Here is a 20,560-nt window from a genome sequence, read left to right on the forward strand (position 1 = left end):
TCTTTGGTCATGCAAGAATTTCAACTTTCTTTGTGGAACTTTCTTTTTTCTCACACATTTACAATCTGCGGTTATATCTCTAGAAAAATCCTCAACATGGAGTTTGCTCATACAAGAACAAATTTCAAATAACAATCGAAAAGTTGCAGTAAACTTTTGTAACTGTACTGTACTTGATTTTGATCGGCTTAAACTAGCCCCTTTATTTATTATGAAAGTAAGCCAATGTTTAACTATTGTAGGATGATGGGTAGGAATAGATGCATGTTCCATAATTCCAATATATTTGTGATTTTATTATTAATTGCTGCAATCTGTGAATTTAGCCTCTTTTTTTTTAGCTGTACAAAAATCTGACCATTTGATTAATAGGAGGCAGCTCATTCTTTGGTAAAAAAGCAGGAAAACCAAATGTATAGTGGCTGCTTTCTCTTTGTTAAAGGTCAATTTGAAACATTGGTTTTTGTTTGAGTTGAATTAAAAAAGAAATCTAATACAAAAGAGACATTGCAAAACTATGTTCATCATTCCCGCTTGAACAATATATGTATTAAAAAACAATAAGATAACCATTACTAATGATAACATAATAATTATTATCACAATAGAGGAATAAACTTATCATATAATTTAAAAACTAGAGACAAAAACCACGGATTGAAGCTTAAAAAAAGCGGTTTCGACCTATAGGTCAAAGCCGCAGGTTTCAAAGTACAGGTACAGGTTTCAAAGCAAATAAAATGCATAGAAAACAATTTCTTTTTTAAATTAAACACATGTGATCATATATATTATATAAACAAGTTAGTATGTATCTTATTAAGACTAATAAGATACATGCATGTTTTAACTTGTTTATATAATATATATGATGTCGTGTGTTTAATTAAAAAAAATTGTTATCTATGCATTTTATTTTGCTTTGAGACCTGTAATGTATAGAACAGACCCAAATAAATAATTTTAAAGTTATCAAACCATTAAAGGTATTATTATATATTAACCACATTTTGAAGACAAAGATAATGAATGGTCATGTGGGTTTCTATGAAATTTATAACAAGAGATAGATATAAGATAAAAAAGGGTTATTTTTTTTTAAACACTATTTTCTGGATTTTGGAAAATATCAATTTTGTACAAAGAAGGAACGCTTAGGATTTTATTTTCAACACATTACGGCTCGTAAATATACATATTAATAGAATCTGAAAAAAAACCTCATGTCATTTGAAGTTCAATCGAAAACCCTTAGAATCAAGGAGTGTTGCAAAGGTAATTATTATTCAAAAAATGTAAAAAAATAAATTAAAAAAAAACTATGCAGAATCTCAAAAGATTTGAAAGTATCATCAAGGCATCAAATAGTTTTGATTGTTGTTCTAATTGCACAATCTAATGAGGACCACTAAAACAAAAGTTCAAAATTTAATTAGCTACCCACATGAATAAATAAATTTCTTTGAAATATTTTATCTTCTTATATTATTGTACAGGTATATCAAGTTATGCGGCCTCCTCTATTACTATCTAATTTAAATATGGCATTCAGTGATAAATATATTCCCCACCTACAGTTTGCCTCAATTACAATTATATATTTTTGTTTATTAATTTATAAAAACCACCATGATTGGCTTGGAAAGAACGGCCATTCTGGGCGGAAAAAAATTCTTGGTACGCCACTGCCTAAAATGTAATGTTATCGGATAGCACAATGTTTTTCCACAACCACAATATTTTGTTAACTATAAAAAATAAAAATACAGTTATAGTATAGTATAGTATATAAAAGTACAGTTATAGTAAAGTAAATAAAAACTGTTCTAGAAAATTAAAAACTTTAAAATATTCAAGTTGCTAAAAATTTTCCACAAAATACAAAATAACTTGAAAAAATTGCGTTTTATATTTTGTAGCTGTTACGACCGCGACTTATAATATTTTGGCATAGTAATGCAACTGTAAAATAAAGGTTAGCATAAACCTTCCATATAATAGCACGTGACCAAAAATAGCCATTAAAAAAGTTATGTTTATTAAGTATTTCTTGCTTATTTATTAACTTTTTAGAGTGAAAATGTCACAAACACGACTATATAAAATGACCCTTTAAATTAATGTGCCTTTATTTAAAACGCATTTTTTTTGTATAGGAAATATGCAGTTTTTGTAATTTTACCACACATGTTCAAGCAAAAAGTATGATTTTTCAAGGTAAGATTTTTGTCACATTGACGTTGAAAATTTGTTAAAATTCTAAATAAGCGTAAACATAATAAGCATTTTTTTTACCATAAAAAAAATCCACTCAGTTTATCAAACTTAGAAACCATTAGGAAATTTCAACAACTTAGATTGTGGCGGTAATTTTAAGGGTTCAGTGCAGTGGCAATTGGGTTGGAGCCCCTCTACCTAAAAATCTGTCATAAAAACCTGTCCTAGGGCCCCAAATTCTTAAAAATTTTTCCAGCAGGTATTACCAAAAAAAAAAGTTCCTTAAATTTGCAAATAGGCACCTAAATTTCCAAACGAACCCCTTAAAATTGCTAATTCCCACCTCCTAATTGGGGGCGTGGGTGAGTCTAGCCATGGCTCTGGGAGGGTTAAAAAAGCCCTTTAGGGGCTTTCAAGTTTGTAATTTGAATTCCACCCACAGCTGATGGAATTCAAATTAAAGACTTGAAAAAATTGATTCAAAAACTTTTGCCAATTAACCATATTTTCATATTGCGGAAAGATTTTTTGTTCAGATCACCTATCACTTCTCTGCAACTTCTTAAAGTTGTTACTTTTATGTTTTATTTACATTTGACATAATATATGTAAATTACATATTTTACAAATACAAACAAGGCTTCTAAAAGAAGATCACAATGATCTCATCTTCAGAAGCCTTTTACAAAGGAGAGTACGTAAAATATTATAAAAACTCCTTTTTACAAAAAGAGTACGTAAAAATAACATAAAAACAATGAATCTTACTTAAATAAATTAATATAAATTGTACTCTTATCGTATAAAATAAAATTTGAATATACATGGCTCAAAACAATAAAACATTATTTCATCACAAAATAAATTAAAAGTATTCTAAGATATTTTTAATAGAGAGAACGAAATCTTTTTATTTCTTTTTAAAAAGGGGATAAGTTGGGGATAAGTTAGGGGTAAGTCGAAGGTTTTGCCTTCGACTTCGACTTACCCCTAACTTATCCTAACTTATAACTCTTTTTTTTGTTCATGAGATGAGTCGCACAATAAGTGATGCAAAATTAATTAAACTTTGTTCGACAGAATGGTTCATTTACATAATTATTATTTCTCATATTAAACTCGCTTAATGGTTTCAAAATAAAAAGTTTTTTAAAAATTATAGAAGATAAATCATTCATATAAACAAAAGGTAAATTTTTGTATGCAATTAGTTTATATATATCGAAGATTTTCATTTTTTAAAAAGTATTGAGAATTTTAAAAATATTTGATAAAAAATTTGGTGGTAAACGTCCCTTGGCCCAATCAGAAAAAAACAGAAAATGGTTTTGAAATTTTCTTATTAATTTTTTGCTAATATTACTAGGTGAAACATTAAACCGTAATACCAAATTTATCATAGAAAAATCACAACATAGTTAGTTTTAATCTGAGTTTTTTTTCAATTTTAAAAATTCGTTCAAAATCAGCGAATAAGATTACATACCTACATACAGCGAATAAGATTACATACCTGCAGAAGCCGTGGCGCTGTGGTTAGAGTTCTGGCTCTCAGAGGAGAACTCAGAGGTCCGAGGTTTGACGCCGCACTGTAGAAAATAAAGGTCTGTTTTGGATCAAAACTCAATAACTTTTTTATTACTAAAAATTAAATGTTGAAGTTTTGCACAAATGTAAAGTAGTATATGACGCTTCTAAACAAATATTTAAAAAAAAAAAAATTTAATATAAAATTTATTTACACTTTTTGCCGATAAAAAAAAATTTACAGTTGTAACTTATAAAAAATAATCACACGACCAGGGCTAGAAGAAGACAAATTTAGTCTTATCATTAAGCCCAAAAATTCTAACAATAACAGGATGATCATGATGATTCTGAACTTGTTGTTTTAAAAACAAGGTTTGAAAAAAATTATCATTTTTAATTTTATTTTCAACTAAACAATTTCTTTTTAATTATATAAAAAAACTATTTTAAGTATTCGAAACAGCAAAAAACATATAAAATGCTTATCTAATTGGAAAATATATTTATATTGAATTTATTTATATATAAAAAACATTTATACGAGCTTTCGGCTAAGCTCAAGACAAAAAAAAACTTACTTTTTAAACTTTTTAACAAACATTTTCCCTATATTAAGCTTAATTGCTTTATTAATTTGATTTTTTAATTTTTACGTGTAATTAATTAATTTGCATATATTTCAACATTTACAAAAATTAACAACAATTTTTATACAGTGAGTTTTTAGAGAATAAATTATAGGTCGACTTTCAAAAGCTGCATGGTATCTTCATAAAGTTCTTAGACCTTTTTGCTGTCGTTTTATAATGCTGAGGACTACCATCATTGGTATTACCACTTACTTGTTTCGGTTTGTCAACGATTAATCTTAGCTGCCCACGAAAACGTTTCTGTACCTATATCTTCTTCTCTTTTTTTTGTCATTTTTTTCTTCATTTTTAGGTGACCATGTTTAGAAAGACAGATTGTAGGAAATATGTAATATCATTTCCATACACCGAACCCAGGCATGAAATATCGACAGTCCTTATTGATACGAACTTTCATTTTTTGGCCTAGTTGACACTTTAGTCAAATCGTTAATTTGTCGTGGAGTAGCTCCACATATTGTATATGTAGACGAAGAAAGCGTATCCATAAATACCTGAGCCACTTTTCCATCTTCATTGTTAAAAAAAGCTCATGTTTCACTTGTATTCCTTTACAACATTTGTTAACCATGGCGGTAAAGAGTATCTTTGGCTTTTTATTTTGTCTACAACAACCAACAATAATACCAATAATAGAATGCATGTCCATCAAATTAGTTCTCAATTAAAAAATTGTCAAAATAACTTACGCAAAACTATTGTTACAAATAGATAATGTCTGAAACCACGATAAAAAGGGGTTTTCTGTTTTCTGTCTTTTAACACTTTTTTATCTATAATTTTGAAAGCCGCCAATATCCGCAACTGATTCTTAATAAATTAATTTTATAGACACTTAAGCTACAAATCAATTAGAAAAATTAAGTGTAAAGAAGCGTGGGTGACTGCTAAAAATATTAGTGAACTTTAAGAAATTTTATTTTTTAGCTCATTTTTTAGTTCAATTAATTATTAGTAAACAAGACCATATAATTAAAAATATGAATTTGTTCTGAAATCTCCATTACACGATGCTTTAAAAAATGTTTAACACTTTATACTTATTTATAAAAAGTTTTATAGAAAATAACTTTTAAAGTGATGAAGCAAGTAAGTTTCAATTCAACATTTACAAAAATATAAAGCAATAGGGCTTCAAAAATTATCTTTTTAACATAAAAATAACTCAAATCTCTACATTATAGTAAAGATTAACTATTAAACTATTAAAAAAAAATCAAAATATACTTTCTGCATTGAAATTGAAATTTGAGCAAGAAACATTTATAGTACGTTTTTGTAATACTATTTTCCAGAGTGCGTTGGCTCCATCTTAATAAGCGAAATTGGTAAGGAAGAAGGCGTGAACTTCCTTGTTAAATGTTCTTCCACGGTACTCTGTGATAAGACTTTAAGGACTTCTGGGAGCACCTTTACAACTAAAAAAAAATACAGAAGCATACCTATGCTAGTGGCGTTTAACTCAACCCAATTTTGAAATTACGAAAATCGTAGATTATGACGTTTTTGATTTTCAACCGACAATTTTTGATTTTTATATTTACACCTAATTAAAACATGTACTACTAATTTTCCGACCTACTAAATCGTTGAACTACTGTATTTTTGACCTACAGAACATTCAATCAGCTGAATATTCAACCTGCTGTATTTTCAGTATCAAAACTTCGCTTTACCAGTATGTATTTTGTATATTTTATTGTTGATTTAAATGCGAGCCGAATTCGATCAGCCTTGGCGCAGTGGTTGAAGCGCTGTCTTCAGAGTCGGGAGGTATAAGGTTCGAGGAATGCTTGGAAAACTTATTGATTATTAAATAAAATAAAAAAATTTCATGGTTAAAAAAAACAGCATTAAAAACACAGACCAGATAATCGGTTGAAAAATAATTTTACTCAAATCGGTTGAAAGTGAAAATCTATAAAATAGGTCGAAAAATAAATCGGTAGAAAACGAAAACGTCATAAATTGGTTAAAAATAAAAAAAACTATAATCGCTTGTAAACAATTTAGATCTCAGTAGGTTACCTGAAAATTAATTCCACTTTTTAGTAGATGTTCTCTTTGTATAACGACTTAGTAGGTAGTGATTTTTGTAGGTCTAACTATCTGACACGCCTATGCTTATGCTGTTGGTTAGAATCGCTCGTTTCAAAAGGACCGTGGTTCGATGTCAGCTCTGGCCAAACTTGTGACATTGGTTGGGAAGAATCCTCACTGAAGATAATGCTCTTCAGTGGGGTGCTCTGTGATATAACTGACGGTCATATTGCAGAGCAAGAAGTTAGAGCATCTTAATTATAGCTATAAGAAATAAAAAAATCTTGGTCGTTTGTTAATTAAGATTTTAAGGCAGTTGCGGACTGTAACGAGATAATAGTCTGGGAAAAATTCAAAAAATTTAATTGTTTTGATATATTCTTCTTTTGCGATATTTAAATCAGTTTTAAAGCGAATATAATGTTTTCCTAACTTAATCAAGTTTAATTTCTTTTAATATCATTTTTACATTTAATATTGTCTTGAAAAGGTTTAAAGAAATTATTATCTTAAAAATAAACAAAAGTTTGTCATACATGTGGCCAATTTATTTGTTTATTTTTTAATGCAGACTCTAAATATAATTTTAGATGAGAGGTTAGATGTTACTGCTATAAATGCTGTTAGGAGGGTTACTCTAAATGACATAGGCTTATTGTGTTATTTGATTTTGTTTTGTATTATTTTTCTTACTTTTCTCTAAAAGTCTAGAAATTGATCTTAGTGAGAAATAAGTAAAATAGTTGTTGGAATTTCGTAAAGATTTATTATTCAATTTGAAGTGTCATAGTTAGATAAAAAAAAAAATTATTGTATTACACCAGAAAAAGTATACAAAGCAACAGATTGTGATCATAACAACTATTTCAAAGGCTACCATCAGAGAAGTACTTGAAAATTTCAAAGAAACAGGACTGTCATTGATGAAAAGAAAAGTAGTAGGCCTCCCAAGCTTACACAGCTTGAGAACAAATATTTAAAAGTTTTAATTATTAGTATTTTATTTAAATATTGAAAAGATTTAATTGTTTAATTGTGTCATGTACACAGATGAATCTAAATTTGAAATTTTTGGTTGCAAAAAAAGCAAGAATGTTGAAGGAAAAATTCAAAAAGCTTATTAACTTGAGTGTTTAAACCACAACCATTAAACATAGAAGAGATTTTGTGCAAGTTTGGGGTTGTATTTCATCTTCTGAGGTATAAGATTTAATTAAAATTAAGGGAATACTTACTGGTGAATTCTATAAGAAATCTTACACCAACGTACAGTACCATCTGAAATGTAATAAATTGGCTCCACAAATGCAGGAAAATGCTTCCAAGTGCTTCTGAGAGAAGAGTAGAACATACCGCATAATTTATTTCAAATTTATATAAATCTTGAAGCAAATAGTGACTATTATTAAAGCGAAAAGATGACATTCTAAATATTAGTGTTTTTTTAATATTTGATAATTTTTAGGTTAAACCCTTAGCCTTTATAGTTGACTTTTGTATGTTAAATATATGTGTTTTTTATTATTTAGTATTTCTGAACTCAAAGTTTTGTATGTGTGTGTGTGTGTGTGTGTGTGTGTGTGTGTGTGCGTGTGTGTGCGTGCGTGTGTGTGTGTGTATATATATATATATATATATATATATATATATATATATATATATATATATATATACATATACTATGGTAATAATTTTGTCCAGTATTATTAATTTATGTCTTGGATAACGGATAACTTAATGAATAGCCAAAATATTGTTTTAAGTTATTCAATGTTTGAATTATTATTTATTAATGTTGCATAAGACTTAAAAAACATGCCAAATAAAAAAAAAGTGATTTAACACTTTGTTTTTGTATAAAAATTAATATATTTAAGCTAAAAATTTAAATAGGTTTAAAAATACTGTTTAATTGATTATTTTTGTTATATGCACACAATATTAATTCTTTATACTACAAAAAAGTCATTTTATAGAATGCATTTAATAACTTTATAAGAAAAAGGCTTATTTCAAATAAATGAATCGTTCAACATGCACCATTTGCTCAGATTTACTGACGCTTACTGATGTAGCTGCATGCCTATGTATCTTTTTATATATATTTTAATAAAAAAGTTTAAATGAATAAATGTTTTATTAATTTTTTATTTGGTAAAATAGTTTTAAAAATTAAAGTTTTTTAGTTTACTAATTTAAAACTTGTCACATGATTTAATTAAATCTATGAGGAAATATTGATCTTAAGATATTTGACTTGACTTAATAATTATTTTTATAGGTGGACATACATTTCACTATCATTGGTAAAAAATTTAAATTTATCAAAATTTATTCAATTTTTACTGGAAAATGCCAAAAGAATTAATGTTATTAAAAAGTTAATCTGGAATTTAAAATTATCTACAGTTATTTGTTTGTTACACTTTTTAATCGATTGTTTTTATAATTATTAAAATTACCATTTTTAAGAGTAAAGAAACTCTTTAGATAAATATAGGACTTAAATCTCTAATTAAAAAAAGGAAAATCTAAAATACAGAAATTATGCTGGAAAATAGAAAGAAATTTGAGTATGTCAAATAGTAAAACTTGAAGTTAAGAATTGTCTTATTACTTACAAACAAGACTTAGTTAAAATGCACAAAAAATCAAAAAATCCCTCTATAAACTATATATTACAATTATTATTTATTTAAATAATAAATTAGTAAAAGATTTAATAAAAGAATGAAGAGATGGTGGTAACATTTTAAAAGGTCAACTTAAAATCTTAAACAACTGTTTCCTTAATGTAATTGTTATTGAAGCTGAGGGTGGTTTTACTAAATTTGAGTCAGGCTTCAGAATCCTAATGAAAATAAAACCTTTTAACCTGATAAGTTTCATATTCTCTGATTTTGCCAGAACTCATAAGACGTATTTGCACTTCCATTAACATTAATCTGCAGAGGTTCATTAGCTTAAAGCTAACTTTTGATTCTATTTAGATCTGCAAATTAAGCTCTTTTTAAAAAAGATGACAAAGCAGTTGCAGCGAGTTGCAAGCCAGTTTCCTTTACTTTAGTGACATGCAAGATGCTAGAATGAATTATTTTTAACAAAGTTAAAACTTACTTTTAAAACATGGATTCATAAAAAAAAGTCATTTGCAACAAATCTATTGAAAACGAATAATTTTATAATATTGAGTGAGTACAGGGTGACATAGTGTCTTAGATCAAATTGTTGAGGGTCTCAGATTGGATTTTTGTTTTTAGTTGTATGCTTCAGGGTTTATTTATTTGACCTTTTTTTTTTGTCTACATTAATGATTTACATGATATAATCAAAAATTTTATTGATAGTTAATTTAGATTAGCATGTCAAAGATATCCAGGGTGATTTAAATAAATAGTTACTATAGTTACTGAAATTCAATATGCACAAGTAGGTTGTGATGTAATATGGCTCTACCAATAATAAATGTTCATTTTTTATTAATGGTATACAACTTATTGGTTCTGAGTTCAAGACTTAAAGTTACATTTTAAATAAAAAGATCAAATAAATATGGCAATTGGTAAAGCAAGTCAAATGTTGGAACAAATAAAGAAATGGTTCGCATAAATTTAACACACTAGGAAAAAATTTTTAATGTCATTTTCTAGTTTAAATTATGATATTATGAAAAAGTTTAAACTATTTTTCACAACTAGATACCCTTCTTGTTGTATCCTGTTTTCAAACTAGGACTGAGTATTTTTTTATAATGATATTTTGATTGATATAATGGTTATAATGATATAATGATTGATATAATGTTATGTTTATAATCAATTTTTATAATACTACCACTAGCACATTTACCAACAGAAAAACTATTGAAAGTGTCACCTTCAATAATAAGATCAGTTTATCATAATATTTAGGACACACACACACACACACACTTTTCTAGATAAAGGGTTGCATAAAAGCAAAATTTTTACATCTTTACAATCAGTTTGTCTATGATTAGATCTGAGAACAGTTCTTTTTTTATCACAAGTTGAAGAGAGTGGTTAATGCATCCTTGACTCATAATACAGCTTGGTTCATTGAAGGCTACTTTTACATTTGCTGCATTTTCTATTGAGCAAACTCCGATTTTTGAAGAAATTTTTGTATGTTTTTTGCAGTATGTCTTTCATCAAATTAAGAAAAAGTGATGCTGAATTTGATACTGTTTTTTTGTCAAGTCTTTAAAAATATAGTGAACTATCATTCCCAGACAGCCATGATGAAATGATGACCATGCATCAAAACAGACTGACACATTTTCAGCTTCTGATTGAACCAACTTTTCCTTGAGAGCAACTTTTATTTTTTTTAAAAGTTGGGTAAACTTGTGTTGTATTTTTCACTAGCAAATTTTCACTAATCAAATATTGGCTTGTGAATTTTTTGGTCTTTTTCAGAATTAGACTTAATTTTTGAAAAAGCTTATTTCAGCTCTTTTTTTTTTTTTATCATTTGTTTAAGGTTGGAACTGTCCTTTCACTTGTTTCATTTCAATTCAGCTTCTTCATTTGCTTTTGGATTAAGTTTGATGTCAGGATGATGTGACTTCAAATGTGACATGAGTCCATATTTTACACCCTTATTTTTTTGGGTTGTCAGATTCTCTTGAAACTTTGTCGCTGCAGATTTTTTGCCACTGAACCATTCTTAGATTGTTTGCTTTACAATAAACATATTTTTTTTTTTTTGAATCCATTTTATTAGAATGAAGTGGAAAAGGTTTTTCAATGTTGCTAGTTTAAGTCAGGAACAAATGTTAAAAATATAATTGACAAGTATATTTATTGATAAGATATATAATGATGCTGACATAAACAATTTTAATTTCAATACCCTTGGACATTAACTTTGCACTCAGAAATACTTTTGTGAAAGCAATTAAAAGCTGTAAAGCTAAACGTATGCAGAATTGACAATGAATTTTTAACACTTTATAGATTTTATAATTAATTGTAATACTCAATATATTTCTTTACATATAATTAGATATATATTAATTATTACAATTGTATGCGTATGCGTAGTTGTACTGTGTGTTTTGCATACTTTTTATGGTTGTTTATTATAGTTAAAATGTTATTAAAAACATGTTAATCCATGTAAGACATTAAGATGGCTGAATGATTATAGTAAATGAGTTATAATGAATGGATTTAAATGATTAAGATAACATTTTAAACTTTTTAAAAATATTATTTATAAAATTATAGTTTGGTAGCTTGGAAGGAATGTTCACCTACTTGTCCACAGTGTCGACATAAATTTACAACTCCTATAAAGTTGTTTTTTGATCTAGCAGTTACAGATGATTCAAATGTTGATGTCTCAACGTTGAAGGTTACATTTTCGATTAGGAATTTAATTTTTGAGATTAAATAAATAAAAGTTTTTTTTTTATTATTATTTTTTTAAATATTTTTATACTTATTATTTTTTAAGTTGTTAATTTTTATTGTTATATATTGTTATATGTTATTTATTTACTTTAAAAATTATCTATTGTAAGAAAAGGTTTTCATATGTTTCAAAAACTTGATTTGGGAATTTTTTTAAATTTAAAAATGACTTTTTTTTAGGGCATTTCCATTTCTGTGCATGATTTTTTATTTTCTTTGTTTTAGCAATTAAAAGTTGGGACTTTATGCATTATGATACTATTTTGATTTTCTTAAAGAACAATTATAACAAGAATATTTTAATCATATTTTAGGCTACCTGAATAAATTAAATATACATATTTTTATAATTTTATTTTTTTGCATAATAATATTGCTACATTTTGTAAAATATACAATAACTTTCAAAACGCCATACTCTAGCTAGAAATAATTGATGACTGCCATTTCGCATCAAAAATATATTAAATATGAGTCGTAGAAGAAGAATATTTCACTTGAAACACTCACAAGCAATTTATTTTCATAAAAATAATAACATGAAATTAACAAATTCGCAACATCCATGTGTGACTTCCGTGTGTAATCGTTTATAAACTGCATTTAAACGATTGCTGTGACTTTATGATTCATAGTGCAGCCCTAGAACTGTCTGGAAATCTTTACTAATGTTTAAATATTATTTAAAAAAAAAAAAGTATACCGCCGAAACTTATATTTTAACTAAAATTGAAGTTTTTCTGTTCTGTGCGTGATTCCACTTCAAACTTAATTTATTCTTTGTTAATATTACTAATGTATACCATTTTTTATTTAGAAAATATTTATATTGGTTAGAATTAATTGAGAGTAAATTGGAGATCGCCAGTTTTATTTTTTTGAAAATAATAGGAAAAACATATACAAGTTTCCGTGCGTGATTTTTTGGAAATGCCCTTTATAATTTTTCATGGATAGTTGTAAAATATAAGATTATTAAAAAGGTGAAGCAAATTAAGCAGGAAATATGAATTTGTTTTGAAAACTTTCAATAAACCAAGGTAATGATTTTGAAAGTTTTGAAAACTTTCAATAAATCAACACATAATCAAGGTAAATATCAATGCTAAAACATATATTTGTTTATCTACTTCATTCCTTCTAATACTATTTTATTTTCTCTCAATGTAATTTTATTTCCTAAAATTGATTATTTTTATGATATTTGTTTTTGAGTAGAGAAATGTAATTTTTTTTAGGTTCAAATGGATGACTTGAAAATTAATCTAACTTTGAAAGGTTTTTTTATTTATAATTTTTTTTTTTTTTTTAAAAAACTTTTTTTCTTCTTTATTTTGACTACTATATTTAATATTACAGAATTTTTTATGGTTGTTTTATAAATTTTTTTTTTAATTTTAGAACAAGAGTGTTCAAAAATTAAAGAAAAACAGTTGTCATATGAAAAAGAAATTGATTCTTTAACACATGAGTTACAGAGCATGAGTGAGCTTTTGCAAAATGCACAGGGACACAACAGCATTTTAAAAGTAACAAAAGTTATTATTAGTTTTTGGTAGTCGTTGAATCAAATTTTAATAATAGAAGTATTGAAGTTGCAATAGTAAGTTTTTGAAAAAATTTATTTTGATTAGACATGTTCAAAATTTAAAATAACTGATCAAAATAAGTTTTCTCAAAATTATTTTTTACTTGTGACTTAAGTACTCTTAATGTTAAGCGCATCACTTGCTCATGCAATATAGTGAATAAATAATAATTAATAATCAAATAAGAGTTAATAAGGAACACAAACTTTTCAGAAAGTTATTAATTTAAAATGCACACATCATTGCAATATTTTTTTTATTTTTTTTTCAATACTCTTTATATGTAAACTTGAACATAAGTTTTTCTAAAACTTAAATAAATTAGTCATACAAAAAAATTATACAAAAGTATATAATATAAGTTATACAAAAAAGATCATTATTTAAAAACTTATTTTATAACATTATTTTCTTTTCTTTTTTTTTTAAATTTATTTATTGTTTAAATTTTATTTATTGTCAAACATTTAAAACTAATATTGGTTATTTCTTATTTTGTTATATGTCTTATTAAAATAGCTTTTCTCAAAACATTTAGTGGCTTAAGTACATTCTTCGTATCTTTACTTTCAACAGGGCGTACTACTAAATAAGATATGAGCTTTATCTATATTTTATAGGTTCACACACTCCAAAAGGGCAGTAGTGTTCATTTTGTTTTATGTATTATATTAATGATTAAAGAATTTATTACAATTTGAATGACTAGTCATGCATGAGTGAGTTTTGACAGATACAACCATTAAAAAATATCAATGATTGATTAGTGGAAGTTTATTTTATCCATATATAAATCGTATTATATTAGAGTAGTGGGTGGGAGTAAAAGGTAAAAAAAATGGTAGAAAGATGGTGGAATAAGGGTAAAAAGAGGGTGGAAAGAGTGTAGAAAGAGCGTATTAGAGTAAGAGGTTTTTGTTTGTAGAAACCAAAATAAGTTAATTACAATTTATTAAAAATAGAAATAAAAATAGAAATTTTATTTCATTAATTGTATTTAAAAGTTAAAATGCGGTAGTGGTGTAGTGGTAGAGCGCTCGCTTCATAGGCGAGAGGTTCCAAGTTCAATTCCTGCCACGTCCCTGGTAGTACCGCGCTCAACTTGTTTCTCAGCGCAGCGGCCTTGTTCATCAAGGTTCGTGTTTCGGAGTTAAAGAGTTGAGAAAGGATTATAACCACAAGTAGCCTCCTCATCTGTAGTGGCCTTCTCGGCCTTGGGGAGGTGAATTATAAAAAATAAAAAAATTGCAATTTTAGTTTGTAAACAAAAATGCACACACCATATTAAATTATGGGAATAAAATTGCCAGATTGAAACAAATTAAATTAAACATTATGGACTTGGATTTTTATTTCTTGGATATCAATTTGTCATCTGTTTAATGGTTTTTACACTATGTAATTCATTTTATTACCTAGAAACAAATATCTTATTTGGAAAAAGTCCAATCAGACTATGAAAAATCAAAAGCTGAAGTCATTTCACTAGAAAAGAAACTCAATAGTTTTGCAAAGTAAGATTTATTTAACAAAGTTTTATTTTGTAAAGTAAGTTTTATTTAACCTCAAAGTTTTATACTGAAGTTAACCTCAATAGTTACTTGTGGCTAAATAGGTTTTATAATCTAATTAATCACAAGTTTTACTTGATTACCCAAGATAAACAAGCTAAGTTACTTGATTATCCAAGATCAACTAGTAGCCAAATTACCTGACTACCTAAGGTAAACAAGTTTATTCGTAATTAAATTTTTTTTTTAATTTTAATTTTTTTGTCTTTTTAGCATCAATGTATTAGTTAAAGCCGATCGCCAAGAAGTGGAATCCATTTTAAAAAACTGTGCTGACTCATCAGAATCTCTTATTCAGATAAAAACATCATATATTATTTTAAAAAAGTATGAAATTTTTTTTTTATAAATTAAATTATTAAAAAGGGTTTAAATCATTTATAAATATATTGCTTTGAGATTTATAAATCTTTTAAGTCAGACAGGTAAAGCTTAGCATTAAGAAACCATTTTACCTATAAGACTGGAAACCAACTTTCCTGACTGTACTTCATGATATTTTTCAAAATAATAAATAAAATATATAAAACAAAGTTAAAACTTTTTTTGAATAATTTTTTTTAATAATTTTCTTCCCTTATTAAAGCATTAAAAAAGTTGGAAAAAAAAAACAGTATACTGCTGCCCTATTTTCAGGAGTGGGATAAAATGCTTGCATGAAAAAATACTCCCCATTGTAAACACTTTTGAAAAAACTTTTGCAATGTCCAACAGTACTGATGTCTTACAGTTCTGAAAACAATTGATGTTGTTTTAGTGAAGCAAGAAAAAACAAACAGAGGAAGTGCATGAAGGAACAGATACAGTAAAAGAATATAACTTTGCTGAATAAAAACTCAGGTGAGATTGAATTTTGGTTGACTGAACAAGAGATGGTTGCCTGTTTGAGCAGCGACCATTGTGGCATTTGTAGAAATGAGAAAGAGATTCTACCTTATGACAATGGAACAAAGGCTCAATCTTGGCAGCTAGAGTAGGTCTAACTACATTTGCAATAAGTTTTTGTACTTTGTTTTGTTAAGGACATTATAATAAGAACCAGTCTAAATATGACAATAGTATTCCATAATAATAGTATGACAATATGACAATTGTATTCCATACAGGAAATAAGAGATTTAAAGGCAGAGAATGGAATAAGCAAATATCAGATGCTAAATTTGCAATTAATTGTTTGTATGATAATCTCATAAAACATAAAGTAGAGAACTCAGTAAAAAAAGGCCTGTCAGTAGCCCGACAGAATGACTAGACAGTTTTTTACTTACAAAAGTGTGTTTATTAATAAAGTCTTATTTTGAACTATAAAGATTTTATTCCTTGCGATTATTTAAAAGAAACTTTAAAAAAGCATTTAAAGTATTATACATTTTGTTTGAATATTGATACACTACGGTGCGTATATAGTTTATTGGTACACTACGGTGTTATATAGTTTTATTATGTAGTTATTAAATATTGGTACACAAGGGTGTTGTATAGTTTTACTAAACGTGATAAAATGAAGCCGACACGCAATTTAATATTTCAAAGTGTCACTACTGTTTTTTTAAACTTTGTTACATTTTGAAGTACGTTTCTTCTCAATTTAAATGAGTTTTAAAGTTACATTTTCTTTTAATTCCAAATACTAATGTATCAACATAAAAATGCCAATTTGAATCACGTTAATAGGCAGTTGAGTGCTTAATAACACTGAATCTCTTGTTTTTCATTAGTAAAATAATTTTCAATTTTAACTTTGTCAAAGAAAATTAACAAAAAAAAAAAGTTATTAAGATCCACATAAAAAATTATTATTAGAATGCACTCATTGATGCACGTGGAAATTTGTTTTTTTCTAAAAGGAAAGTTTTAGTATAATGAAAAATGTAGAGATAGTGAGATAGTGGTATTGATAGTATCACAAATAGTGATTTTTTCGAATACCAAATATTTGGCTAGGCGCCTATACCGGTGCCTAGTAGCACCAGTGGTGATTCATCTACACATCATAAGTAAAAAGTAATGTAAATGGTCAAACCAATCTCTACAAAAGATATGCACACATATAAGGATGTGGAAAAGAAAAGTCCGATAGCAAATTAAATTAGTTTTTACATGAAACTGCTTGCTTAAATTGGACAACAAACCCTTACAAGTTGTGGTCAGCAAGCGCAAAACATCATCATATCAAAACTTGATAAAATTTTCTTATTGTTTGCTGTTGGCAGTGTACATAGTGAATGGTTGTTTTTAAAAAGTATATATATTTTATTAGGAATTCACAATTATTTGCTATCATCAAATGATGAAAAAATAGATATATGTAATCTGTTTTTATGTTTTAAACATTCAACTAAAATTGAGAGAGAATAATAATATATTATTCTTTTTATAAAACCTCTCTTTGCGGTTAAAGCTTTTAACTTTTTTGCCTCATGTAATGAAACCTTTGTTAAGATTGACAAAAAGAAACAACATGAAAAATATATCTAATACAACTAAAATGACAATCTTTAAAAGTTGTATTTACAGTTATCTCTTTACCAATATCTCTTTGTAACTAAAGTTACCTAATATTTTTTAACAGCTTATAACTTTTCACTTTTTACCGGAGGGTACACCCCCAATAAAAAGTGTTGCAAATATTTTTGGTTTTTGATACCTGCTTGCAAAGAAATAAATTTTTTTTAATTCAAATTTATATTTATCACAAGCATTATGTTAATTACAACCATTAGTAATTTATAAGAAAAGAAATGAAATTAAAAACTTTAATTTGATTTTTAAGCTGCTCTTTTTGATCATTGCTAATATCATTTGAAATTTGAAATTATTTGAAATTATTATAATTTGAAATAGACTCCTAAACTGAATCCAAGAATATAAATGTGCAGTTAATACTAAAGACAACCTGTGGAGAAAAAGTTCCAAACAAGCTTTTTTGGATAAGAAAAATCAAGGTGATAGAAGAAAAAAATTAAAAACTTTTGTAGCAAAACAAGATCATCCTTAATAAATGAGCTTCTGTCTTTCATGCATGCCTAATGTTTAACTAGGTAATACAATTGTCATTGGATAAATACAGTTTTCGGGATAACAGTTGATAAGACAGGTGCTTGAGCAACAGGTCAAAAAATATTCTATATGCCTAACAACATAAGCAGATAGAATTAATCTAGTTGTAGTTTCAAATGCAAAAGTGTAAAATTTTGCAGGATTTCATTTATTTAAAACATGAATTGATGAATGAACTAAAATCAAAGAAAAAGTTTGAAAAGTTTTTATTTTTATTAGATAATAGGCTTTTTTTTTATTTATTTTCAATGTAATTTACCTCCCCAAGGCTGAGAGGGCTACTACAGTCGAGGAGGAAACTTTTTTGTGGTTACAACCCTCTATAAACTCTTTAACTCCATAACATGAAACTTGACGAACAAGGCAGCTGCAGGGAGAAATAAGTTAGGCACGGTACTACCCGTGGTGTATTTGGAATCAAACTTGGAACTTCTTGCTTATAAAGTGAGCGCACTAAAATTGTACCTCTACCGCATATGTCGGCTTAGTATCAATGACATAAAAGTTACAGTTTATCCTAAAGTTTTGCTTTATAATTTTGGAAAGAAAATGATTTTAATACCAAAATTTTTAAATTTTGAGGTAAAATATTAATATTTTACCTAAAAATCAATATTTTTAAGGTATGTTATTAGTAGTGTGGGCTGGGTTTATTGTTTATTGTTTGTTAATTGCAAAAGAAGTACTGCTGAAAAAGTATATATCAGATTTATAGAATTTAAAATTTTATAAATTTATTTATATATAAATATATATTTCATATATAATTTAATGATACATTTATATAAAATTTTTTGTTTCATTTTATAAAAAATTTAGTGAGTTTCTTTTATAAACCTTTATTAATCAAATCTAGTTTGCAAATATACTTTTATGTAATAAATCTATTTTTATTAAGATAAGCAAAAAAGTGAAAGATTTTCGGATTAAAATAGTGTAACTCTTTCTTCAGGCTTTCGGATTAAAATAATGTAATTCTTTCTTCAGACTTTCGGATTAAAATAGTGTAATTCTTTCTTCAGGCAAGATAGTATGTAATTCTTGAAGGGATAAATATCTATTAATTTTTTTTACTTACACGTTTGGCTTATGGCTTAAGTAAGTTATGTTACCAAAACGGTCTGAAACGTGATGAATATTTCGCGAACTTTTTATAAGTTAAGTTCTTAAAAATCTTCCATAATTTTTCTAGTGCATTTGATAAATTGCAAGATACAAAAAACAAACTAGAAGCTGAAAAGAAACAATTAAAACGACACATTGAAACATTAGAACGGGAGGTAATGAAAAATTAAAAAATAGTTACATGATATATGAAGTAGTTATATAGTATATAATAATTTATAGTCGTTTTTTAAGATGTTCATATTTTTTCACACTTTTTTTTGAAGATTATTTCTATTTAAGTGTCGTGAGCATCGAGGAAAAGTGGACTCTCTAACCACAGATGTGACTCATCTAAATGAAATTAATAAGAAACTTATGGAGAAAGTACAAAATCTCGAATGTTCATTTAATATTTCCAGTCCGTTTATTCAACCGAGCAAAAAAAGTATTGCTGAAAGGTAAAATTCGATATTTATTCTTTTGTTCTTCTTTCTACTATATTGACTTCTTCAAAACCAAACATACGTATTTTTATTTTAAAAATGACGTTTTTTTAGTTCAAAGCCTGTAATTAAACGCTCTCGATTTTATGATGAAGGTTTTAACGATAAAAACACTACTATAGAGTTGTTTGACGATAGCTCGGACTTAGCAAGTTGTTTTCACGAAAATGATGACATAGAGATTGCAGAGTTGTATGTCAAAACTATTATTTAACTAAATTTAAAAAAATTTTGTCATTATACTTATTAGTTTTTACATTAATTTATATTTTTATATAAATTTGAAAATTTTTATACAGTTATATAAATTAAATTTATAATATTATTATATTAATATTATTTTGTTATTATATTATCTTAACTATTTAAAATTTTAGGTACGGCTTGAAGAACGTTGCAACGACCAATATGGCTGAACAACGTGTTCCATTAAGAGATATAAAATCGTCAAAGTTTAATATAAAACTGCATACCCAAGCAACTTCATCCAATGGGCATTTAATGCCTCAAGGATTTAACGGAATGGGTGGTCAATCGCGGGTGTTAGTGTTACCCAAAAAGAGCTTTTCCACAATAGCCAAAACCTCAGCAGCTATTAAAAACGCCCGCAAACTACCGAAAAGTAAGAGCAAGCATAATTTAAAAGAAACAAAAATTCCCGATTTTTTAGGAAGTCCTATTACACTTAGTCCATAAAATTATTCATAACGCAATTTTTGTATATACTTTATTTATTATAACGTTAAAATCTGAGCTCAATTTTTTTCCCCCTAATAAATCAAAAATGTTTTTTAGTATGAGTCTTTAATTAATTGAATAAAATTTAAAACACAAAGTATTTTACAAGCGAGTTTA

General features: G+C 26.8%; 1 protein-coding gene across 1 annotated transcript; it reads left to right on the plus strand.

Annotated features, from left to right (window-relative positions):
* The first annotated feature begins 8,391 nt into the window (after positions 1 to 8,391).
* LOC100210622 (E3 ubiquitin-protein ligase TRAIP) lies at positions 8,392 to 20,458 on the plus strand. Its single transcript, XM_065800113.1, has 11 exons — positions 8,392 to 8,524; positions 8,719 to 8,743; positions 11,690 to 11,816; positions 13,114 to 13,153; positions 13,277 to 13,404; positions 14,884 to 14,978; positions 15,249 to 15,362; positions 19,288 to 19,375; positions 19,503 to 19,660; positions 19,760 to 19,897; positions 20,083 to 20,458. The coding sequence occupies exons 1-11, from the start codon at positions 8,458 to 8,460 to the stop codon at positions 20,399 to 20,401; spliced, it is 1,299 nt and encodes a 432-aa protein (XP_065656185.1). The 5' UTR covers positions 8,392 to 8,457; the 3' UTR covers positions 20,402 to 20,458.
* The last annotated feature ends 102 nt before the right edge of the window (positions 20,459 to 20,560 follow it).

The sequence above is a fragment of the Hydra vulgaris genome, chromosome 06 (assembly GCF_038396675.1).
Source record: "Hydra vulgaris chromosome 06, alternate assembly HydraT2T_AEP".
NCBI lineage: Eukaryota > Metazoa > Cnidaria > Hydrozoa > Anthoathecata > Hydridae > Hydra > Hydra vulgaris.

Excerpts from the sequence above, each read along its gene's own strand:
- LOC100210622 (XM_065800113.1), top strand. The coding sequence starts at position 8,458 with ATGAATCGTTCAACATGCACCATTTGCTCAGATTTACTGACGCTTACT. Across the intron at positions 8,744-11,689 it reads CATACATTTCACTATCATTG|TTTGGTAGCTTGGAAGGAAT; the intron begins GTAAAAAATTTA and ends ATAAAATTATAG. Across the intron at positions 13,405-14,883 it reads GACACAACAGCATTTTAAAA|AAACAAATATCTTATTTGGA; the intron begins GTAACAAAAGTT and ends TTTATTACCTAG.